This window comes from Anabas testudineus, chromosome 9 (assembly GCF_900324465.2).
Source record: "Anabas testudineus chromosome 9, fAnaTes1.2, whole genome shotgun sequence".
Lineage (NCBI taxonomy): Eukaryota > Metazoa > Chordata > Actinopteri > Anabantiformes > Anabantidae > Anabas > Anabas testudineus.
In genome coordinates, this window is record NC_046618.1 from 23609979 (window position 1) to 23636209 (window position 26231).

The 26231-nt window shown below is 41.9% G+C and overlaps 2 protein-coding genes and 1 long non-coding RNA gene across 4 annotated transcripts in view; all 3 read left to right on the plus strand.

The window, feature by feature from the left end:
• Positions 1-26231, plus strand: part of LOC113150505 (natterin-3-like) — a 50245-nt gene that overhangs the window by 20123 nt on the left and 3891 nt on the right. The window lies entirely within an intron of this gene.
• Positions 781-24243, plus strand: LOC113150167 (inter-alpha-trypsin inhibitor heavy chain H3-like). Of its 2 annotated transcripts, XR_003297660.1 has the most exons (18): positions 781-1125; positions 15791-15823; positions 15915-15938; positions 16421-16578; positions 16660-16764; positions 16858-17020; positions 19287-19397; positions 19512-19601; positions 19682-19798; positions 19883-20051; positions 20619-20744; positions 20869-21050; positions 21152-21337; positions 21982-22121; positions 22271-22431; positions 22542-22571; positions 23050-23628; positions 23677-24243. XR_003297660.1 is itself a non-coding variant. In XM_026342560.1 (17 exons), exons 1-17 carry the CDS (start codon positions 1018-1020, stop codon positions 23220-23222), a joined length of 2076 nt encoding a protein of 691 aa, XP_026198345.1. In that variant the 5' UTR covers positions 781-1017; the 3' UTR covers positions 23223-24243. The 2 variants fall into 2 exon arrangements, 1 of the variants encoding a protein (XP_026198345.1); XM_026342560.1 differs by having other exon boundaries at positions 23050-24243.
• On the plus strand, positions 1132-3357 carry LOC117152903. The gene is made up of 4 exons (XR_004463393.1): positions 1132-1726; positions 2026-2110; positions 2192-2330; positions 2420-3357. It is a non-coding gene; the product is annotated as an uncharacterized LOC117152903 (long non-coding RNA).

Below are 26231 nucleotides of genomic sequence, written 5' to 3' on the forward strand. Positions count from 1 at the left end.
CTGTCTCTCTCTCCTCTCTGTCGTCTGTCTCTCTCTCCTCTCTGTCTCTCTCTCTCCTCTCTGTCGTCTGTCTCTCTCTCCTCTCTGTCTCTCTCTCTCCTCTCTGTCGTCTGTATCTCTCTCCTCTCTGTCGTCTGTATCTCTCTCCTCTCTGTCGTCTGTCTCTCTCCTCTCTGTCGTCTGTATCTCTCTCCTCTCTGTCGTCTGTATCTCTCCTCTCTCCAACTTTCTCTCATCTACTGTTGAGTCGCTAATTTTCCCGCCTGTGATCCACAGAATCGATTGGCTAAGTGAAGTCACGTGGGATGGCTTCACTCCCATTCAACTGGCCAATGCGTTCTCGCGTCCACTAAATAACTACCGTAACTATCTCAATAGCTGCGCCCTTTAAAATTACGTTGTCCCGCTAGATTTGAAATCAAAACGTTTGGTTTGGTCTGTAGCTCCGGGTCCGTGTGGGACAGCTTCTGGGTCCGGATCCGGACCACGGTCCGCGTTGTTAGTGACCCCTGCTCTAGAACATTGTTCACAAACTCCCCCTTCAGGATCACTCCTACCCCGTTTCTCTTCCTATCCACACCATGGTAGAACAGTTTGTATCCTCCTCCAGTACTCCGTGCCTTGCTGCCCTTCCACCTCGTCTCCTGCACACACAGAACATCTACCTTCCTTCTCTCCATCATGTCTGCCACATCTCTGCCTTTCCCTGTCATCGTGCCAACATTAAGAGTCCCTATTGTCAAACCTATGCTCCTTCCTTTTCCTTTTTATCAGAATTGCTGTCATTAATGCCACTTCGCCAATTTAGCATTTTTCCGACTGAAACAGTTCACATTACAGATATCTGCAATGTGAATCATGTCTACCTTGTATATGTTAAATCTGCTTGCAATATGCAGATGGATGAAAACAACACGAGCGACAGTGGGTGGTGTACCACTTTAAGAGTTCCCCACACGTCATAAACACTCTCTTTATCACTCACTGTAGAGGGAGAGGCACCGTTGTTTTCCAGGCATGTCTGTGTTGAGGGGACTCCTGCTCCTGTGGCTTTCTGCCTGTATCTGGCTTCCAGTTCGGGCTCATGATGCTCTGGTCATTTCCAAGAGAAATGCTCTAACACAGGTATGAAAATAAAAACATACTTATGTGCATTCGCACTTCAAATGGATGACTTTTTCTAACAATAACTTTTTAGGTTTCAACAGAAACCATGTTGATGAGGAACTACTGAAGCCAAATGTTGCTGTTGTGTAAAGTTCCTTTCTGGTGTAAACCACAGCGTTTTTGTGGTTCACAGCAGAACATATTTTTTTTGCACAACACTTTGAATCACAGTCAGATTGGTATCTGATGTTCTTGTGTGACAATGCCAATACAGGAGAGAGTCTCATGACCACAAAATGTCAGGTTTAATTATGTTTAAACCTATAGGGATAATAGGGATAATATACAAAGGAATAACTTAGAAGTTCAAGAATGTCTGGTAATCCGTGAGAACGGTGCCACACACACACACACACACACACACACACACACACACACACACACATTTGCATCCTGCATTCCGCCCGCCAAAATTTCACCAGTCCATAAAAGTTGGAAGTTTGGTCAAAGCTTCAAAAATCGGAACTCAGTTCTGTTCAAGCGTCTGACATAGAAGCAGCCGTCTGCTGGAGTCTAACGAGACTGGTCCATGCTGCGCAACGTTGACTTTGGAAAAACGGTAAGTTTGTTTAATTATTGTTAAGTCTAAATGTACGGCTTAATTATTGTATTAAATAATAAATATATAATGATGTCATTAGTTAGTGGGATACGAACCTGAGCTCGCCGCTTAAAAAGTCTGATGCTTAACCGCTATGCAAAATGTCCAGTGCCCATTTAAGTTAGGAGCCAGTTAATCAATAATTTATATTGTCTGATGAAAACATTTAAAAAGTTTTATCCTTAATTTGAGTACAAATTCTAGCTAACATTGTTCTACAATTTTGTGACGATGCACACATTCTTTTATTTTTTTAGCAATCAGCGGCGCTGTGCTTGACTTCAGATAAAGAAAAAAAACCTAAGAGTCTACAACGCTGGGTGTAAAAAACTAACATACGCTGTAAGTCCTCTCAGTCAATTTTAAGAAATCACAAACTAAAAAATCTTGGTCATAAAACTGATGCATCGTGTATGATTTTAGGGCCGGATCCCCATGTATTATGGTCGGCGCTTTATTTTGAAGAAAAGAAGCCTTTATTTTCTTCAGTCCAGCTTCCTTCCTCCCCCGCTGGATGACGATCGAAGGATGAGTCCGGTGCCTGCAAACAGGATCATGTGATGTAAGCCTGCGTCTTCCCTCACATTTCCATAATGAAAAAAAGCGAGAGTGTCATCAGATCCTAAACTCTAGACTGTTCATCTACTCTAGGTTCTCCTGGTGTGTAGCTCGGGGTACACACACAGCTGAGAAAACTGTCAGGAGTGTGTCATGGCTGTATAATTCATCAATGTTTATGTTACAATATTGATTTAATGTATAGAATGAAGGCCTTATGTTTGGTTGTGGGCAAAGAATTCTGTTGTTAGCTGTTTCATGTGTTTTATGTTACCGTTGCTTATGTAGATTGAATAGTCAAGAGAATGGAGCTTAATAATCTGAGAGAATATTTGGCTCGAGTTATCAGCGCTCTATCGCAGCCAACGCCGCCTCAGCATACTGATGAGCAACCTAACAACCTGATCCTCCACACTAGCAACGATGATGATTACGTGACCCCTCATAATCTCAGTCAAATAGATGCTCTATTAGAACAACTCGCTGGCCGTAGCTCTCAATCAGAGTTAGCTTCTGAGCAAAACGATTATCAAGCCTTGTTTGATGAGATAAACAGTCTTGCTTTGGACAATAGTGTTGAATCTCAACCTTTAACCTCAGCTCTGCAGCATAGCCAACCCAATCCTTGTCCGTTTGATCATGATGATATATTAAATCAGATTCTAAACATAAGTCATCAGCCTGAAAACCCGGCGAATCACATTAGCGATGATAACATTTCACAAAACTACCAAGCCTTGATTGACGAGATAAAAGCTTTGTCAGGCTCATTTGTTCCTGCGACAGCTCCGAGACCTGCCACACAAACCGAGCCTCCTTTAGTTGAACTTGACGAAACAATAAATCAAATACTAAATATTTCTAGACAGATTCAAAACAATGCAACAGACCGGAGTAACGCTCCTGAAAATTTAGGGAACCATCCACCCCCACAGCAAACAGGAGGAGGAGTCAATGCTTCAACAAACTCCGGTAAACAACTTTCAACAAGTAGTTGTATTCCTCAAGCCTCAGGGGTTTCTAATCCGGGTCCATCCAGCACTTGTAGTCAGCCTTCAACCAGCAGGTGTACCCAGCCTACCACGTCGCGTAGTGACAAAGTAAACCCTGAAGATGGCGCTCATGACCGTCCAATTCAAAATAGTTGTGGTGAGGGGGGTGGTAGCATCCTTAGGCGGCCTCAGTTCAATAATATTGAGATTAGACGGCCATTAAACCTCCGGCGTAGCGGCAGTGCGGGTGATTTTGTAGCGGCGTATGTTCACATTATGGACGCTGTCCATCAGTTGGTTGATGAAATCCAGGCCCATGCCTCCGGTAATGAGGATGTTATTCAGCTGGAGTTACGCTGTGATTTATTGCAAAACAGCGCCGCAGCCGTTGTATCGACGGATGACGGTATTGATCTGAGTTTATTTCAAGAGGTGCTCGATCACATCGCTCAATCCAATCAGTCTGTTTTGAGTGATGATAGTTTAGAAATAGTCGGTCAGCTTGTACGTAATGAGAGAGGTGGGGGTAAAAGGAGGGCTGACAAAACTCTGAACTGTGAGATTCTAAGCAAGAAGCGCAAGTGTTTGTACATAGTGAATAATCTAACCAATCAGCTGTGCTTTGCCATCAATCTAGCGCATCTCCTCAACCCTGGGTGTAGTGATGACGATGCTGTGAAATTTGGTAGAATTATTCAGGAGCAAAGCGGTCTAACAGATCAGACCCCTGTCTCCTTTTCACACATTGATAAATTTGAAACGGTTGTGAAGAGTAAAATAGTTGTGTTTTACAGAAACCAAGGAAGTGGGCCTATGTCGAAATTTGAAACACAGACCCCTCGGAGTGCAAAAACTCTATTTTTATTCTTATTCCAGGGTCACTATTATGGGATCAGAGATGTCGGGATGTTTCTTGGTGTGAAGTACTTTTGCACATTTTGTCATACGGGGTGCGCCTCTGAATCCTATCACCTCTGCCCCGCCCACTGTGGGGTATGTCTTGACCAAGCCTGCAACACAAAGCCGAAGCATCTCACCCGCTGTGAGGATTGCGGACGTATGTGTCAATCGCTCTACTGTATGGAGAAACACAGAGAGAAAAAATGGCGACCTAAAGCTGGGAAATATGCGAGTCAATGCGATATACATAAATATTGCCCCGATTGTAGTCTCCCCTATTACACTGCGTTATCGCACCAGCTTCAAAGACATAGATGCCCGGCGTTTCATTGTCTTATTTGTGGAAAAGAATATGCTGAGAAAGAGACAAATGAAACTCATAAATGTTACATTCAACCTCTAGAGGAGAAAAAGAAAAAGAAAAACAATAAAAGTAATAAAAAGCAAAAGTCTACACCCAATGTCAAAAGTAACACGAAGCCAAAACCGGTAAAGGTTAGTGATGATGATGATGATGATGATGATGACTATGATGATGAAGATAGTGATGATGATGAGGAAAAGTTAAGAGTTATCTACTATGATTTTGAGACATTTCCCACAGCCACCGGCGTCCACGTACCGTTTTATGTCTCGGCTATAAGCGATCATGGTGCTGAGTGGTGTTTTGAAGGAGTTGAATGCTCCAAAAAATTTATTCGGTTTTTCAGGAGACCAGAGTTCAGTAAAATGGTTTTTGTGGCTCATAATTCTCGGGGGTTTGACGGCTACATCATTATCAGAGCTCTGGTTGAATTAGGTATCGACCCAGATGTAGTGATGCAAGGTGCCAAAATTGTATTAATCTGTGAAAATCACTATGATCAGAGATTCATAGATTCAGCCTCCTTCCTTCCCTTTCCTTTGGCGCAGCTGCCCAAATGTTTGGGCTTTGAGGACGAGGAGAAAGGCCATTTCCCTCATCGTTTCAGCTCGGCTGAAAACCTGAATTATGTGGGGCCCTATCCAGCGCCGGAATTTTACGGCGTAGATCAGATGACTCCAAAAAAGAGGGAAGAGTTTCTCAGCTGGTACAATTCGGTCTGTCACGGTACATTTGACTTTCAGAAAGAGGCCCGACTCTATTGTCGGAATGACACAGCCATTCTTAGGAAGGCGTGTCGCTTATTTCGAGATAGCTATATAAGCGAAACGACTGTGGATCCGTTTTTCTCCGCTACGATCGCTGCAGCTTGCATGAATGTTTTCCGCAAAAATCATCTTCCGGCGGATACTATCGGTATTCCGTGCCCTGAAAATTACCGCCGACACTGCAAACGATATTCCGACGCTGCCATCCAGTGGCTGGAGTACAGCATGGTTCAAAAAAACATTTTCATTCAGCATGCACTGAATCGAGGCGAGAAGCAGTTTGGGCGGTTCTATGTTGACGGCTACGCCGTGGTTGATGGTGTTGAGACTGTTTTTGAGTTTCTAGGATGTTTTTACCACGGGTGTGCGCAGTGTTTCAAGCCCACAGACAGAAATCCTCTGACAGGGGAGAGCTTTGAATGTGCATACAGGCGTACTGAGGAACGTCTCAGGTTGTTGGAGAGTGAGTTTGGTGTAAAACTTGTTGTTATCTGGGAACATCAATGGAGCAGGATGAAAAAAACTGACACGGGTGTGTGTAACTTTCTCAAAGAATACCACGCCCCCCAACCCCTGATACCACGTGACGCCCTGTACGGCGGCCGTACGTGTCCAACGTGCCTGCGCTATTCTGTCGGTGACGACGAGAAGTGTTTTTACGTGGATTTTACTTCGTTGTATCCCGACGTCCTTTGTAGGTTTCCGTATCCGATCGGCCATCCCGAAATTATCGTTAGAGACTTTCAGGACCCGAGTCACTATTTTGGACTCATTCAAGCTAAAGTCTACACGCCGAGAGGGTTGTTTCACCCTGTGTTACCGTACAGGACATCTCGCGGGAAGTTGGTCTTCACGCTCTGCCGCACATGCGCGGAGGAGAATTATCAGGCCGGGTCTTGTAGCCATAGCGACGAAGAGCGAGCTCTGATTGGTGTGTGGGTTTCCCCGGAAATAAACAAGGCTGTTGCTAAGGGATACTGCGTTGAATTGAAAGAGGTTTGGCACTTCCCTACAGTAAGCGATACCTTATTCACGGGGTATATTAAGGGTTTCCTTAAAGGGAAACAGGAGGCTAGCGGTTATCCGCCTGAGGCTGTTGATGCAGCAAGCAGAAAGAGGTATGTAAAGGATTATGCCAAGAGACAAGGAATCAAATTAGATCCAGCCAAAATCGCCCTCAATCCGGCTAAAAGACAGGTTGCAAAACTCTGCCTTAACAGCCTGTGGGGTAAGTTTGCCCAGCGTAGCAACATGACACAGACTGAGATAATAAATAACCCTCAAGACTTCCTCACAGCCATGTTCTCAGGGGAATACAGGATAAAATACTTTACCTTTGTCAGCGATAAAGTGGCTATATTTCAGAAATGTTACAGTGATAAATGTGTAGCACCGCCTAATAGGACTGATAACATCTTTATAGCTGCATTCACAACAGGATATGCCCGTCTCAGGCTGTATGAATATCTGGATGAGCTACAGGATCGAGCCCTTTATTATGATACAGACAGCATAATTTACGTAAGTAAACCGGATGAGAATGTTCTCCCCTTAGGTAATCTGCTCGGGGAGCTCACGGATGAACTGTCAGGCGACACGATTAAAGAGTACGCGGCGGCGGGACCCAAGAGCTATACCTATCAGACAAGAAGCGGTAAAGTGTGTCTGCGTGTGAAAGGGATCACTCAGACATATGAGTGCTGTGAGTCAATTAATTTTGACAGTGTCAAGGATCTGGTTGAAGGGTACATAGCTGACTCGTCAGAGGAGCGTTTCCTTAAAGCGCCACAGCACAAGATTCTGCGTGACAAGAGCAGATTTCAGCTGAAAAACTCCTCGATTGAAAAAAAGTTTCGAGTGGTTTTTGATAAACGCCGTCTGCTGCCTGGTGGTAAGAGCGTTCCATTCGGATACTAAAAGACAAACTATTATGGAGGAAACGGATTCAGATTTCAGACTGAAAGCTCCATTCTCTTGCCTGATTGTAGGTCCAAGCGGGTCGGGTAAAACTGTTTTTGTAAAAAATATATTGGAGAACTGTAATTATGTAATGGATGCTGTACCTGACAATATTATATGGATTTACACGTGTTTTCAACCTCTGTATTGTGAATTGCAAAAAATGTGTATAAAAGTCAAGTTTGTGGAAGGTCTGCCTGCTTCTTTTGAAGATGAAAAACTTTTCCCTCCTGGTGAAAAACATTTGGTTATTTTGATAATCCAGAAGTGGTAAAAATTTTCACACAATATAGACATCATAAAAATATGTCGGTAATGTTTCTCACGCAAAATATCTTTCATAAGGGAAAATATAGTCGTACTCTCAACTTGAATTGTACGCACCTTATACTTTTCAAAAACCCACGTGACAAACTACAAATGTCTATCTTGGCGCAACAAATATTTCCTAGAAAAAAATCATACTTTTTAGAAAGTTATGAAGATGCCACAAAAAAACCCCACAGTTATTTATTGGTCGACCTCACGCCTGCCTGCCCAGACGACTTTAGACTGAGAGCGGGTCTGCTGCCTTCCGAGCTCCCATGCGTCTACGTGCCTGGAAAAAAGTAAATAAATAATAATAATGTCGACCCGTATGAAAAGAAACATGCCTCTGCTGACGGCGTTATTGAACAGCACACCGCGCCTGCGTAAAGCTATACTGTCAAACTGCTCCTCAGATCTGATTCAGGCAGTGTGTGAACTAGCTTTAAACCTCTTAAAGGGCTTGATCCCCGTCACAGATACACAATATAAAAAACTCAGACGGGAAAAGAATCACCTTAGACTGATTGCTGACAAAAGGACGAGTCTATCCAAGAAACGTAAAACTCTACAAACAGGTGGATTTCTGCTCCCATTACTCAGCGTCGCTCTGCCATTCCTCGGTCAGCTGATATCAAACGCTGCTTCAAGATAATCGATGTAAGACATGGCATCACGAAAAATGTACCTGCTATCCCCTGACCAGCTAAAACGTCTAAACGATAGAGTTAACCAGCCTGAAAATATTCGAGATCGGGTTGAAACTGATTTAGATGAAAAGATGCGAGAGATCCTGGAAGAAAAAGGTCTGATGCCTGATGAGAAAATAAAAAAATACAACGCTTTGCTGCAGCGATATTTGAATCTCCAGAGAACGAAACAAGCTGAGACCTGTGAAATTGTCCTGAGTGTATCGAAGGAGGAGGCTCAAAAAGACACTCCACAGCATAAAGACAATGAAGACGGAGGTTCTTGCAAACATTAACCCTCGTTTTCAAAAGAATGCTCAATACATTTTACAGAAGATATCTGACGCTGATGGTTTAGCCCGATGGAACCATGAGGGGGAATTTATCTACAATGAAAAAACTATACGCGGATCGCACATATTGGATTTAATGAAACATTTAGCGGTCACACATCATTCGAAGCAGCAACCTCCAGGATGGTCTGAATTCTTACACGCCTTGGCAGACTTGAACATACCTCTGTCCACGATTCCTAATAATAGAACCCGTTTGGAAATACGTCAAATCAAAGACAACCCCCCTCTAACATATTCCACTCCCCCTCAAATAAGAAGTTATGATTCGTATGAGGCACCTGTTACGCGTGCTTTTACATCCAAACGTAAGAGGAAGAAAAAGAAAAACATCACTCTATCACCCCGTTGGCTCACTTTGTCATGATTTTGTATGTATTGTTTTGTTTCATAATAATAATAAAGAAGCTTTTAAAAAAGTAATTATGGTTTACTCAGCGTCTTTATTTTCATTATACATTACAAGTTATGACATTGTAGAAACATTTCCATTGAACACACCATATGATTATAGTAATCTATGTTAGGATTAGCTACACAATTTTGATATTTTTCCACAAAATCAGAAACCATAGAATCATTTAGATCCCAGTCAGCGTCATAGAGCGAGAGAACGTTTTGATATGATAAACCGCATGCGCGATGACACAGATAGTAGATACAGTGCTGACCGCAAGCAGTAGATAAGGGGCTCTGTAAGGTCATGTTGTGATATTTAATCCTCTTCGTTCCGACCTGCTTTTCCAGAAACTGCAGAATGGTTTGCGGGTAATAAATAAAATCAGGCGGAAAACCGTAAGAATCAAAGAACGTAGCATCGCCATTTTGTTCCAGAGTGAGGGCCAACCAGTGTTGGCCGGGTCGGTCACGTGGATCTGTGTTTACCACAAAGTAGGCCGGTCTCTCCATTTTGTTTTGCAGCAGCTGTAGCTCGTCAGAGGCCAAAACTCCGCAGAAAACATCCCCCAGTAAATGATGTAAAAGGTTTTGAATCTGCTGATTGTTCATTATGAGCGTCTCAGTAATAATCGACCAGGATGTTTCTTTTTGAATCAATTTCAAGGATTGAATTATAACAAGCGTAGACAATAAGCGTAGTTGTTTGGGGTAGTGGCTGTCTAAACCTCATTTCTAATCTAAGGGTACCCGTGGTTACTGGAGCCAGTGCATCTACGTCATCATCACCGGTCAGATTGAAGACAAATAATGCATAACCTTCAGAAAAATCATTTCTGTCAATGCATAGAGGTAAATCTTTTAGATGTCTGCCTGTCACTGTGTACAGGGAATAGAACTCACGCACGGCTTGATTCTCGGTGAAGTTAGGTTGGAAGACCTTAGCAGGGATTTGTTTTCCGTTTTGACACAGAGCCAAGTATTCGATATCATTATGCATAAAGTTGAATGGGGATAGGTTTGATCGGCCTGTAAACGCTTCGTGGTTCACCAAACCGATCGCAAGATAGCGAGGCATATTACCTAGAAACAGGTTTTCTTGTGTGCACACACGGGAATTCTCAGGAATAGAATATGTCTTTACATTAATGCGGGAGAGTGGGTATAAAGCATTCCCTCTCATTAATGCGGCCGAGTGTCCGAGGCGCACCGCCGGTGAAACTGTCACTTTCTTCACATACATAGATGCACCCAATACGTTTAACCTGTAATCGGCATTTGCTGCATGCATTAAGCAGAGAGTTCAAAAGGAGCCTCTCGCAGAAAAAAATGTCCGCATGCAGAGGACCAATCACGTGGAATTCTGCAGATTGCTCACTGAATGTTGCTCTCTTCACTAGACCTCTGTTTGGTCCGTTATTAACGACAAAGGAATCCATGGCCCCGGCTGTATCTTTATAAAAAAGACCTGCGCTGAACTGAGACTTTAGGGTGTCCTCAGAGAAATTGAGTAACGTTTCAATTATTGCTCTGTATGGATGAGTCGCACTCGATTGGGAGATGAGACGATCCCCCAGCGTCACATCGCATTGGGAGAAGATAGTATTTATAGGATAATTAATAACTGAAACTGCAGCGTCTTGAGCTAGATTAGATCCGTCAGCGTTTGTAATTTTTAACCGTAAAAATAACAAGGTGTCGTTTAAATCCAGATATTTTTCACCATCTCCAGGGATAAAAAACTCGATCGGTCCTTGATCGGTGATTGTCGATATTGGTCTGATTTCACAATATTTCTTATCTTCTACACTCAGCTGCGAGAGGGGACAGCTGAACAAATCCAGCTCCGACATGGTGCATTCAGACGATTTCTCATGTAAAAGAGCCATGTTAATTCTCAAAAAATATCACTCTTACTCCAATCAGACTTCCTTCTTTTTGAGCTGCTGGGCTCAACTGACTTTATTTTGGAGGAGCGCTTCTCCTTTTTACTCTTCCGTCTCACACGCTCACCGGGGGGGTGTTTTCTAGGTCTCCTGGAAAGAACCATGATTCCTGATCCCTCCTGACGGTTGTCCCCATTATTGGTTCCGATTCGCTGTACTGCGTTAGTTAACAAATCAGACGCAATGTTTTTTGCCGCAGAAGTCAGATGTGGTTTAACGACGGAAACACCTTTCTTTAAGAACGGTACAACAAAATGGAACAATTTAGAAAAAATTTATCCAATCCCTCGTCCGTACATCACAGGCGCCCCGTGAAATCCAGCTAGACCTCCGCCGACCTGATTTTCATAATAACTCACAAAGCGGTGGGGGTCGGGTTGGTAACTTACTGGGGCCATGTTGTTTTATTCGGCCTGAAATGTAGCTTAACTATCGTCTTGCCGTATTTGAAGTTTACCGGAATATTCTGATCCGTTTTAATTACTATATGAATGTTTTCTATATGGTTTTTAGCCACAGGAATGTACTGCGGTGGATTAAATGAGTGACTGATGATTTCGCCATACTTTACTCCCACGCCCCTTCCAGGTCGATGTGATGTGCTAAATCCACTCGGAAATTTGAACTCGTGTTGTTTTTAAAAATATCACAGCTGGCATTGGACGGCAGTGTGATGTAAAACCCTTCAGCCATGGCGACGGCGAAACTGGAGGCTGCTGGGAGTTGTAGTACTTTCTTATACATCCACAACAGTGCTGGCTCGGACGTAGGAGTTAAACTTTTCAGGCCAGTTTTTCCATTTGACCAGATACTGTTTGACCCCGCTAATTTTACGCTCACCCAATATTTTCTCTATGTGGAAGACTTTATCTCCTGTTACATTAACTTTCTGTATCTCAGCTTCGTAAAAACTCCCCTCAATCGGCTCCCCCTGATAATCCTTCAGCTTGTAAACCGGTGGAATGCGTGGAATGCATTTGTCTACAATAAAAAGCTCATTCGTGAAACTTTGTGTATATTTCTTCTCAAACACACTGCGTAGTTTGGAGATTCGGACGACATCACCCTTACGAAAGTTCATTTTAAATTTGTCTTTATAACGTATGGGGAATGATCCGTAAAGGTTTTGAAATACTTGTAACGTATTCTCAGGCGTCACATCCACGGGCTTCATTTTTATACTGCTATGCTGAGCGTTGTTGTAGCTTGAAACCACATCCTGAATGACGTCAACATACCTCAGACTGTTTTCGGCAGTAAAATACCTATAGAGTCTCGTTTTCACCGTTCGGTTGAACCTTTCTACTACGCAAGCTTTCGTATCGCTGGCTGTGCTAAATAAGCTGATATTGTGTTTTTCCAAAAGTGATTTAAAAGTCTTATTGTGGAACTCTCTCCCCTTATCCGTTTGCAGAAAACGCGGAAGTCCGCTGTCTTTCAAAATGGAGGCAAAAGTCTTTGTCACATCAGCCGCTGTTTTTCTCTTTAAAGGACGTACATAGGCCTTTTTGGAAAACACGTCGATAACCGTCAGTAGATAATTATAGCCGTCATTGTAAGATGAAACTGCCTGCATATCACAAAGGTCTGCTTGAAATTGTACGAGGGGTCCTGAGACAAACACCCTGTTTCTTGGGAAACTTATTCTAGCTGGCTTGTGTAATGTATACGTGTCTTCAGAAGACAAGAAATCTCTGATTAGCCCGATGTTTACTTTTTTACCAGTTTCTTCTTCTACCGCTTTCTGTAGGCGTCTCACGCCACCGAAACTCGCTGGATGCCGGGGGTCCAGATATATTTTTCTCATTAAGGATTTGAGTTTACGAGACATCTTTACACTTACGTTTTAATTTTACAAACTAAAGCTAAAGTGAGACTTTCATGATTTATAATTCGTAAAAAAAAAAAAATCAGAAGACTCATGTTAGTATAAGCATAAAGTTTTTATTGTGTATCATGATACATTCATAATGGCTCACATGACATCATGGTTTTTGATCACTTTCAAAGCATGAGTAAGCACACCACAACCGTTCTTACATAAGATGCTGGAATGCAGTTTTTTCAACTCAAGCAACACATCAACAGTTTGCATATTTTTTACAAGGCAAGTCATTGTGTCAACAAATAAGGCGTATAGGGTAAACAGATGAAACAAAGTGATTTCATTCTCAGGAAATTCATCCACAACTTTACAAAATGCAACTCCAGCGTTTTCACCAGCTGACTCAACTAGGTTATTCCAAGGCTGGTTTTTAGAACTTTCTCTCACTAGGTCCATTACTTTTTCAAACACACATACTTCATTCTCGCACACTGTACTACTACTTTTATACAGGGCTACATCAGCAACACGTCTTTCAATAACATTATCCAACAAATTTGATAGCTCAGCGACAACTATGTACTCGCCGACAACCACAAATAATTTTCTAAAACAATTCCCCATTTTTTAACCTTGCCAGATAGCCACAGCTTCATCAATTCTGGTTTGTTTCTCCAGATCGTCACCCACTAACCCTTCATTTATTTCATCGATCTCATTGATTATATTCGGCTTTTGTTTCCACTCATACAAGAAAGTTTCAATCACCCCTTGAATTTTACTCTCTGACGCATGTAGGCCGTAGGAATCCAGAAGTCGGAGCACAGCGGGGATTAATTTCACGTTCCAGAGCCTTTTCTTCACCTCGTCAAAGTGGGTCCAAAGGAAATGTTCCGGGATCCCCCAGAGACACTCGTGTTGATTCTGACTCGGGTGATCTATGACACAGCCGTAGCAGATATCTTTCTGGTGTGTGTACACAGAGTTATTTGCAGCAAACGACTGACCAATGCCTTTACTGCGTCCAGCAATAAACTTGATAATAACCCGTCTGGGGCGTCAGAGCCACTCTCCTCAGCCGGCGAGGTCTCAGGTGGGGGTGGGGAATGCTGGGCTGATTCATACGCATCTGGAGGAGCAGGAAATAACGTTGAGTTAAGTAACTCTTTCTAGGTACCGCAGTGTCCGGAAGTACAGGCGGTCCAATCCACGGGCCATGAATTCGGGTAGTAGCTGACATTCGTAGGCAGCTCCGGTAAGGGGGCGCACCCGGTACACTCCCCACAATCACACACCGGCGACGGTAGTGGTGACGGCGTTGCTGACGACGTAGGTGACAAACTCACAGTTAAGGGGTCCTCATCTTCTATCTCAAAGACTGGAGTTGGCTCTATGGGTGAGTAGTTGAACAATGTTGGCATGCTTTCTTCCCAGGTCATGTTTTTTTTCTTTGGGGAAAATAACACAATAGGGATACATCAACTCAACCCTCAACGTTAAAATCACATCTCTACAAGCAGTTTTGTTAAGTTTTAATAAATAATTACAATTTAGCTTAAGTTTTATACAACAAATTAGCTTTATTTTAGCACGAAGTAAAGAAACTTACCGTTTTTCAGAGTCAACGCTGCCTTAAAATGGCGATACTTGCAGAGGCACGACCGGGCTGAAATGGCGATGGCGGCGTCTCGAACACTGTGCAACTTAAATGCTAGTTTTTCCGCGGGGTGGGTGGTGACGTTTTCTGATTGGCTAGGAGGGTGGTTGTACCGCCCCTCATGTGATCAGATCCACCAATTGCAAGACCCAGTGGGCGTAACGCTTGATGCTAGTGTGTGTTTGGGTGTGGGTGTGTGTGTGTGTGTGTGTGTGTGTGTGTGTGTGTGTGTGTGTGAGTGTGTGGCACCGTTCTCACGGATTACCAGACATTCTTGAACTTCTAAGTTATTCCTTTGTATATTATCCCTGTCTTAGACGGGTCTGGCGGATGTCTGGAAGTCAATAAAAGGTCATCTAGACGTAGTGAAAGGTCGTCTAGACGGCATTACAGTGACATCATTATACCCTTAATGTAAGGGGGGGGGGGGGGGTGTCCGTGGGAAAGTAAGTTCACGGTGACCTTTGACCTTAAGATCATCAATCATAATTAAACATAATTAAACCTGACATTTTGTGGTCATGAGACTCTCTTACAGGAGTTAGTTAAACATTGGACTAAAAAGACATTACTGCTTTGTTAAAGAGCAAAATAGCAAGTGGTAATAGCAAGGGTATCATTTGTGTCACAATTTGCATGTAAAGAATTTAAAGTAGAACTTGTAAAAGTACTACTTTAACAAGAAGTTTTTTTCTACTGCACTAAACTGCAATAGACCAGAATACAACACTCCTCCAAGATACAATGCACTTTAACCAAGACCAAGCTGTTATGGAGACAACTGCTCTGCCAATCTGTGCAATTTCCAGGTTGCTTCTTTCACTACTCACTTTCACTTTCAGTATCTTTTTTTAAATTTTTTATTTATTTTTTTGCTTCCCTAGTTTTTTACTTGCTGCCTCAGGCTGAACTTCAATAATTGTGCATGTTGCTTTCCTGGCAGCCTGTATACTTTCCCAGAGGCTGAATTGCCACTCCAGTTTGACAGATTCTCAGTGATGCCGCCTGCTGCTGCCCTGTTTATTCCAGTCAGCCCGTTATCGGTGTGACCACATAATTCCCACAGATCTGCTGATTTCCGTGTCATGTTTCTGGGCTTGTTACAGCAAAGCTTGCTTAATATTCTTGAAAAACCTGAACTCAAAGACAGTTAAATGAAGAGGCAAAATGATAACCACACTAATTACAGTACTTATAATAAACACATTTTAATGCCTCGTGGTAAATGTTAAGATAGCAGCATTTGGTGTACATGTCTTTCCAATTGTGTATTTTTGAATATTTATGGATTTCTTTCTGTTGTGCTGCAGGACACTGGAGCTGTGGGCACCAGGGCAATGAAGGTACTCTTACCAACAAAAATATACACTAGAAAAGTTATGTCTAATTTGAACTAAACTAAACTGAGTGCTTTTGTCACTTTCTTTTCCACAGAAGAGAAGCACAAATTCTGTAGAAGTAAGGAACATCATTTTATATCAATAAATTATAAAAATGAAAAATCACCTAAATAATTTATACCAAACTGTTTCTGAAACATGGATACAAAATTTGGTTAAGCCAATGGTCACGGCTTAACAGGCCTCCATCTAACAGTAGTGTTTGCGAAATACAGTCATCTGCCCCCGGCTTTCTCTGTGTCTATTGTTATGTAATTAAAATGAGGGATGTGTTGTTTCTTGTTTTTTTTCAGCATTTGATTTTTTTTGTGTATGTGTGTTTACAAGAAAGTGACCTTTTTTTGTTTTGGGAGATGAATCATGTTGGAAAATTTCTCTTCACATCTGATCCAAAGTGCAGTGACCATAACAGGCTGCCTGTCCTCTTGGCCATGGTCTTACTTGTTTACTGTTATTCAACATGATGTTAGATTCTATGTGGTTCTAATTTATTGATGTTGATACTCTATGCTTAGTTTCCCTTTGTGTCCATCCTTTAAGATGGTGGAGGTGCAAAGTATTAAAGTCCTCTGCACAGTGACGTCTCGTTTCGCCCACACCGTCATGACCTCCAAGGCTCTGAACAAAGCAAAGTCCTCCCAGGAAATCTTCTTCGAAGTGGAGCTTCCCAAGACTGCGTTCATCACCAACTTCACCATGTCAGTCAAAACCCAGTATTTTATGAGAGTGAGCATTGATCATACTTTTCTCTAATGTTGACTCTTGTCTTTGCATCAAAGGGAAATAGATGGTCAGGTACATAATGGAGAAGTAAAGGAGAAAGAGAATGCCAAGCAAGAGTATGACCAGGCTGTTTCCACTGGACAGACAGCTGGACTGGTCAAGTATATTACACTGGAAAAATATGACAGTATGGTTTAAACACATGGTGCTGGTGATGGTGTGAATGTCACAGTGATACATGTTCATCATTGCAGGGCTTCTGGAAGAAAGATGGAGACCTTTTCAGTGTCTGTCAGCATCGCAGCCAAAAGCAGCGTAACCTTCATTCTGATCTACGAGGAGCTTCTTCAGAGGAAACAAGGCCAATATGAGCTTTTAACTCGAGTTAAACCCAAACAACATGTGCAAGATTTCCAGGTTGAACACACTTTATTTATCGATGTGAAAAAACTAATCTGACAATGATGACACTTTACATCACAATGATTCTACATAGGGATGTAATGCCACATAACATAATAATAAGTATATTTACTCAGGTGCTACACTTCCTGTACATGTGAATTTGACACTGTACTATACTACCTTTCAGAGGGAAGTATTACACTTTTTACTTTACTACCTATATGAGAGCTATAGTTCTTAGTAACTTTACAGATTTTTACTGTAAAATGTGATTTTCTAATTCACTTGAAGCTGTAATTATCTGACAAAAGAAGGTTTTCACTATTAACTGTTAGGGTTACAACCCCACCCTGGCTCAAGTAGGACACAACAGACTAGGATTGCTTAAAAAAAGTTTTATTTTAAGAGTTCTAAGTCTTGAGTCTCACTCGAGTTAGTGACGGAAAATAACAGAGGAATTAGTTAACTGGGCAGAATAGCACTCATTGTTAAATGACAATTTTTTGGCTTTCACAAAAAAGTGTTTCTAAAGCAGCCTTTTCTATGTACATGTTGAATATGCTCAGTCTCAGATTTGAAGAGAAAATCAGGATGTCATCTAAGAAGGCAAAGATAAATTTGTTTATCGTGTCTTGTGTTTATCGTAAAAAGATGGTTGCTCCTTCTACTAACTTTTAAAGTGGACAAATCAATGGAAACGGGTTCTTAATGGTAATTTGATTTAGACCGCAGAAATTATTGCATGGCCAGAGCCCTCCATCTTTCTTACCAGCTAAAAAGAAACTGCTGGGGAGCAGGATTGGTGGATGAGCCAATACCCGATCCATTTTTTCATGCCCTCTCTCACCAGTGAGGACAGGGAATGGAGACGGCCACGTAGTGCAGTGGTGAACAGAAGGAGGTTGACAGTCATATGTCATGTGAGGTGGTAAGGAAGTGCCCTTGGCTTTGTTGAACAAATACTCCTCAGGCACCTTAGACAGGTCTGGATAGGACTCCAGCATGTCAGTAACAGAATCCAGGGAGAGAGAGGCTGCAGCTTGGAGATGGGTAGTTAAACAGGGGACCAGCCCAGAATACCCGGTACACAATTCAGTGTGTGGTATGTTTTAGAAGTCAAGTGGCTCCAAGAACCATGGAGAGCTGGGGGGATCTGACCACATGAAAAGAAATTGTTTTATGGTGGTTTTCGATAGACATGTTAACACGTATAGTGCACCTGGAAGGTGCAGGTATAAATTGAGTGATTCAAAGCAGTTACCTGGATGGGAGGCCACAGGTCTTCCGTCTGGTCCTCGTTGATGAATTCTGCATCTGCTCCAGAGTCAATGAATGCAGATAGACAATGAGGCAGGAAGCTTTAACAGCTTAGTGTGGCCCCTGGTGCACTGTTGCCTCATCTTTTGCTTGACAGTGGGTGACTCACGCCCTGCTCCTCCTCAGTACAGGCATCCCAAAAATTCAGACTAAGCTTCTCTGGGGACAGGTGGGTTCGGCCAATTTGCATTAGTTAGGCAGGTAACAGTGAGTTCTTTGAATTGTTAGGTCAATCTGTCTAGGGAAATGGCAAGGGCTGTTAACTGGGTCTCATATTTTGATAAGGCTACCTCTAGTCATCCTTCCAGTCACGTCAGTCCTCTGAGCTCATGGTCAGGGTTCAGCTAGATTGTACTGTTAAAGCCGACACCCAGACCAGTGACAAGGAGGAGTCGACAGACTGTGATTGGTTAAAAACAAGCTTTATTTTAAGAGCCTTGGGTGTTGTGACGGGGCTCCAGGGAATGGGAACGGCAGGGGTGGATCCAGGCAGGTTCAGGGTCTACAAGAGAATCAGAGTAGCAGAAGATAACAGGAGGATTAACAGGGAGAGGGAGAGGCACAGACAGAGAGCAGCAATTAAATCATAAGTGGACAATACAGGAAGTCAGAGCTTAGATCTTGACAGTTTACACCAAACAATTCATTGTATAAGCAAATGTTCAATTTGCAATGTGCTGCATCTCTGACCACTTTACGTATTTATATAAACCAAATGATGAATCAAACAATCAGGAAATTAGTCCATAATAAAAAATAATAATTGGTTACAGTTGAGCTGTACCTGAGCCAAACTGAAAACGAAAATACTAATTACTAGAATATGAATATAGGGTAATAATAATCTAACAATACAACATATAACACTGTAATAATCACAGAAACCATTTTTCTGCATTGATTCCTGTTAATTTACATATATTTCCTGACTCAGTATTATTTTGTCTGTTTGTGGAAACAGATTGTGACATACATCTATGAGCCTCAGGGGATTTCTTTTGTTGAGGTCAAAACAACTTTCCAAACCAATGACCTGCTCCCCAAAGTGAAGAAAACTGTTATTGACACAAAGGTGAGGACAGCATTTTTGTTTTTTTTCTTATGCACCTCATGAGAACCTAGTGATGCATACATTATCTGTCAAATACTGTCAATTGTAACGAGTCTCTCTGTCTCTGTCTCGCAGGCATTCATCTCTATCTCACCAACATCTGCAGATGGAGAATTCATCATAAATTATGATGTGAAACGAAGAGAGATTCTGGGTGAAGTTCAGGTCAGCTTACAACTAGGACTTCACAGCAGCACATAAGAACCACATTTTATTCCTAATCAGATCCTTTTTTTCCCCTTCAGATTTTGAATGGATACTTCGTTCACTTCTTTGCTCCCCCTGACCTGCCCAGGGTCCCAAAGAATGTGGTGTTTGTGATTGATAGAAGTGGATCAATGGCTGGAGAAAGGATTCAGCAGGTGAGAGACTTGTGTAGAGGTGAGCTCTATACAGTAATTGTATGTGCTGTACGTCTTCAAATGTAACACTGTGAATCTTTGCAGACCCGGGACGCATTGGCCTCCATTCTGAAAGACCTCTACGAGGAAGACCACTTTGCTCTGATAATGTTTGATAGCAACATTGTGACCTGGAAGAACTCTCTCAGCAAAGCAACGAAGGAAAACGTTGACGAAGCCACTGTGTCAGTCCAGCAACTAAGCACTGGAGGAGGTAAAAGAAATGGCACTACATTTAATTCCAAATGTTTTGTTCAAGCTCCTGATTATCTGCAAATAGTTTTTTTTACACACACACACACACACACACACACACACATATATATATATATATATATATATATATATATATATATATATATATATATATATATAAAATAATGGTATATTGTATGTGTATCAGCCTTTATTCAGTCCACTCTATATTCAATCAATAGGGTAGAAAAATAGTAAAAGGCAGCTGTCAATAAATTGTATGCACCATCCGAACTATAGAAAAAGAAAGTAAATCCAAAAGGCATTTGCGGACCACACCCCAATAATTAGGTACTGCGCTCCCTGAACCACAGGCCCAGCATTTGACAGTGTTTTTAAAAATAATTAAAGCATCATCGCACCATAACATTTGGTGCCTCCACAGCAAAATGTGAAAATAGATTCTTTAATAAGCTAATCTAACTAAGTTAATCTGGTCTTGAACCTCTCAAGTGAAAGAAAACATCTAACACATCTATATTTTATGATAGAACTTTCCATGTGAAACTATGTCATTGCTTTTTAGCCACCAATATCAATGATGCTTTACTGAGGGGAGTGAGCATGCTGGTCAGAGAGAGACAAGATCAGAAGCTTCTAGAGAGAAGTGCAGATATGATTATTTTACTGACTGATGGGATGCCAAACCAAGGTGAGCCGTCTTAATTTGATATTTTATTCTTGAAGGTCATAGGTCACCATCAAGTATATTTACAATAGTAGTATATTAAAGTGTTTTCCAGTCTCATACATGATATGTGCATTAACGCATGCAGGGGAAACTGACTTCGCAAAGATCCAGGAGAACGTGCGTTCTGCCAGTGGAGGGAAGATGTCTATGTTTTGCCTTGGATTTGGAAATGATGTGGATTACGCCTTCCTGGATGTGCTCTGCAGACACAACAAAGGACTGGCGCGCAGAATTTTTGAGGGTTCAGATGCAGCTTCTCAACTCAAGGTAGAGTAAAAATCAAACTGATTTGTAGCAAGTGGAATATCTATGCAAGTTTGCTTTTGCACCTCAAAAGGAATTAGGTCAGCCCTCTGTTGTTCTTCCAGGATTTCTACAAAGAAGTGTCCATTCCTCTGCTCTTGGAGGTGGACCTGCGTTATCCTCAAAGTGCGGTGGACTTCTTGACCAACAACCACTACAGTCAGTTGTTTAACGGCTCTGAGATTGTGGTGGCTGGTCAACTGAGAAACAACGATAGGGATTACTTCTTGGTGGAAGTGTTTGCCTACGGGGTGAGGAGTAGACAGTAATTGCAACAGTTGTGACATGAATAAGATAGCATGTCTTCAGTGTGGTGAATAAACACAATATGCACTCATTTTTGCATAAGACAGTTCCCGATGCCATTTGCCAATTAATTTTGTAAATATTGTACGTTCGTAGTCTCCCTAGAATAAATCCTACTGATTGATACCTTCACTTTTCATCAAACTTCATAACTTGGTCAAATTTCTATTTGCCTTATAAAAATTGCTGACATTGCTGATGATAACATTAAATGTAAATGTAAATGGTCTGTACTTACTGAATATAGCGTTTTTCTACCTAACTTGTACTCAACGCGCTTTACACTGCATCTCATTTACCCATTCGCACGCACAAGCACACACACACTCACACACCAAATGGCAGAGCTGCCATGTAGCTGACCTGACTCACTGGGGGGGGGAACTTGGGGTTCAGTATCTTGCCCAAGGACCCTTTGACATGTGACATGTAGCATGCTCTACCTATTGAGCCACAGCCACCCCACACATTAATCTCAGCACTGTGCAGCCTTACACAGCCAAAGCTGTAGACACTTGTCACTAAATAATACTACTAATATCGTCTCCTGTTGGTAATATCCAAAATGAAATCCCTCCACTTCCTCCAGCCTGACAAGGACTTCAGGATGCATGGAGAGGTCACTGTGGCAGACTGGGGCGTGGTCTACCCCAAACAGAAGTTCAACTTTGGGGATTTCACAGAGCGATTATGGGCCTACCTTACCATCCAGCAGCTATTGGAAAAGAGGTCGGTTCACCTGCTGTATCTCTACCAAGATCTGAAACTGTAACAGATCACTCTAAGAAACTGTTCCAATAATTATATTGTGCACTTTTATTGCGCATATTAACTAATTTTAACTAATTTAATCTCTCTCTTTTTTTTAAACCTTGCAGTGACATAGGCACTCAGCAGGAGAGAGACAGTATATCAGCCAGGGCTCTGAACATATCCATGCGGTACAGCTTTGTCACCCCGCTCACCTCCATGGTTGTCACCAAGCCTGAAACTGAGGAAGGAGCCCACAACTTTCTCCTTGCTGATAAACTGACTGAAGGTAAGGGGAATATGATCAGTTTTCTTTAACTGGTTAAGATGCTGTTTCTTCTGTTTGTGCATAATGTTATGTTACACCACCCACATCCATCTAATGGTCCTGTTTTACAGACCAGCGACAGGAGGAAGAGAGAGACAATGGTAGGAAACTCTTTTAATTGATTTGCATGACGTTCCGATACTGTACTCTGAACTTCCATGATACTGATGTTAATGACTTGTTGGCTTGCTGGGACTAATGTCATAGCTGTAAATGGCATGCTAAAACTAACAATAATTAGCCATTATAAAAACAAACCTGATATATATCTGAGTTTGACTGTTACCTGTACACATTTTCTGAGAGGGAGTGTTTGTAGAAGTATCTAGATCCTTTACTTAAGCTAAATTACTAATACCATTGAAAATACTCCAAAACAAGTGTGTGACAAATGTCCTGCATTTAAAATGTTACTTAAGTAAAAATTAAAAAAAGGCAATATACTGGCCCCAGTGATTGATTATTTGTTTATACTTAGTCATAGTTCAGAATTATTATCTGGTAAAGATCTGGTGATAGTTTCAACTTTTATTTATTTATTATTTTAATTTTAACTTTTATTCTCTATCATTACACTAGAGTTTGAATATGACATACCACCGCATGACCACCGCAGCATCCCCAGCTATTATGAATATGAATATTATGACACCTTCTCCTGCTCACCTGCTGTTCATCAGTTCATCACCCACCTGTGCATATATACTGGTCTGTTATTGTCCATTCTCCATACAATTGTTTGTGTACCATAGACTTCCAGTTTTACCTACATTGTGTTGCCTCATGCCAATCATTGACAGCTTGATTAGCCTCTGCCTCTGTCTATGCTCTTTGCTCGACCAAGACTGTTATGTTAGAAGCTTGATTTAGTGACTACAACTCTACAAATGTAGTGGAGTAGAGGTATAAAGTAGCATAAAACGTATGCACTCAAGTACAAATACTTGTACAATACTTTTGAGAACAGACCAGATCTTTCTCCTCCCTTAATGACAGCACATTTAAGATCAAGATATTATCATATCATGAAACTCAAAGAAGACAACATCAGACTGCTGTACACTGAGGAAATGTTTCATGGTGGATAAATTGGTAATGTGATCCAGGGAATTCTAGGGAGTTAAATGTAGCTAAAACCAAGAATGTGTGTATTTTTAGGTGCCATGTACAACGTTCTGGTACTTGGCCAGACTGCAAAGAGTGTAGTCCTTTAAATACTTTGATACCATAACTGAGTAACTTTTTAAATGTAAACAAACTGTACAAGAAAATCCAGCAGTGTCTTTTTGTCTGAGACAGTTGACAAAGTTTCACATTGACCCAACTCTGTTACAACTGAATTGTCTTATATTAAAATTGTCATTTTTGTTTGGCTGTTGGTTTGATTCTCTTAAAAACATCAGTTATTAGACACAAAGTTGTCATCAGAGTTGGCAGTATTATCCTTGTTTGTGTGACCTCCATGAAAGACTGCCCTGACAGTCAGCCATCTTGTGTCCATTCAGAATTGCATGTCTTGCCTTCTTGTTCACTTTTCAGACCGGCTCTAGCCAGAACCAACAGATATAAATGGTTTTACTTATATTCCTGCCATTACTATGATAAATCCAAAGAAGATAAGGTATATCATTTGTATTAGCTTGCATTCCTCATTGGAACCGCTTTTAAACTGTATTGTTTTATCATTTTTGTGTGTTTGATGCTGACTTGTTTTGTCTGTGCTCTGCTGCACAAATCATATGTGGATAATAAAAGTTTTATCAATAAACCAAATTGAGTAAAAAATACTTTGTTACACCTCTTCTATTTCGGTATCACTTATCAAAATCTATGAGTTTGTGGCAACTTTTAGTCAAGATTTGTCCATGTTGTTGGATTTTTACAGATGATTCGACTCCTCGCAGCAGAAAAGCACAGATGCTGTGAAAACTACTAATGGCTAGCTCTGATCCACAGTATGTCCCAGCCCAACAGGCCCTGCTCTGACTCTAATGTCTGCAGTTTTGCTTTTGCTTTCAAAAGAACATAGACAACATTTCCACTAGGTTTCATTAAGGTATTAGCCAGTGTTTTACTGATGTGTTGAATTGAAGCAAGAGAAATAAAAACTGACATGGGCCAAATTATTTGCACCCATGTCATTTTTTGCAACAACAACCTGAGCAGTGTCAGACCCTTAAACATTTCAGTGTGTAACCCACAAAATTCTCATTGATGCATTTTATGATGGAGCTAAAACTGAATGTGAGGACGTTGCTGCTCAGCTCACGGCTATAACGCTCACTGCAAATCACAATGTCATCCGCAAACATCATTGTCCAGGGAGATTCCTGTCTGACCTCATCTGTCAGCCTGTCCATCAGCATAGCAAAAAAGAAGGGACTCAGAGCTGATCCTTGGTGTAGTCCCACCTCCACCTTGAACTCCTCTGTCTGACCTACAGCACATCTCACCACCGTCATACTTCTCTCATACATGTCCTGAACTACTCTGACGTACTTCTCTGCCACTCCCGACGACCTCATACAGTACCACAGCTCCTCCCTCGGCACCCTGTCATACGCCTTCTCTAAATCTACAAAGACACAATGCAGCTCCTTCTGACCATCTCTGTACTTTTCCATCAACCTTCTCAAAGCAAAAATGTCATCAGTGGTGCTCTTACGGGGCATGAAACCATACTGCTGCTTCATTGTGTGGCTCATCAACTTTATTCCTCTATAGTTGCTGCAGTTCTGCGTGTCACCCTTGTTCTTAAAGATCGGAACCAGAACACTTCTCCTCCATTCCTCAGGCATCTTCTCACTCTCTAGAATCCTATTGAACAAACTGGTTAGAAACTCCACTGCTGCCTCTCCTAAGCACTTCCACACCTCCACAGGTACGTCATCAGGACCAACAGCCTTTCCACTCTTCATCCTTTTCAGAGCCTTCCTAACCTCATCCTTTCCAATCTCTTCTATTTCCTGCTCCACAACATCAACATCTTCCTCTCTTCTTTCCCTGTCATTTTCCTCATTCATCAGATCCTCAAAATACTCCTTCCATCTTTTCTGCACACTCTCCTGGGTTGTTAGTACCTTTCCATCTCTGTCCTTAATCACCCTTATCTGTTGCACATCCTTCCCATCTCTATCTCTCTGTCTGGCTAGCCTGTACAAGTCCTTCTCTCCTTCCTTTGTGTCTAACCTGTCATACAGCTCATCGTAAGCTTTCTGTTTGGCCTTTGCCACCTCCCTCTTCACTCTACGCTGCGCTTCCTTGTACTCCTGTCTACTTTCCTCAGTCCTTTCTACATCCTACTTCCTTTTAGCCAACTCTTCCTCTGGACGCATTCCTGTACTTCCTCATTCCACCACCAAGTGTCTTTACCTTCTTTCCTCTTTCCAGATGACACACCTAGCACCTTCCTACCTGTTTCCCTGATAACTTCTGCTGTAGTTTCCCAGTCATCTGGAAGCTCATCCTGACCACCCAGAACCTGTCTCAACTTCTGCCTGAATTCCTCAAAAGTTTCTTCATTCTTTAGCTTCCACCACTTGGTCTTCTTCTCTGACTTCCCTCTCTTCTTCTTCCTGACCTCCAGAGTCATCTTACACACCACCATGCGGTGCTGTCTGGCTACACTCTCTCCTACCACCACTCTGCAGTCACTAACCTCTCTCAGATGACCTCGTCTACATAGGATGTAGTCCACCTGTGTACTCCTACCTCCACTTCTGTATGTCACTCTGTGTTCCTCTCTCTTCTGGAAGTAGGTG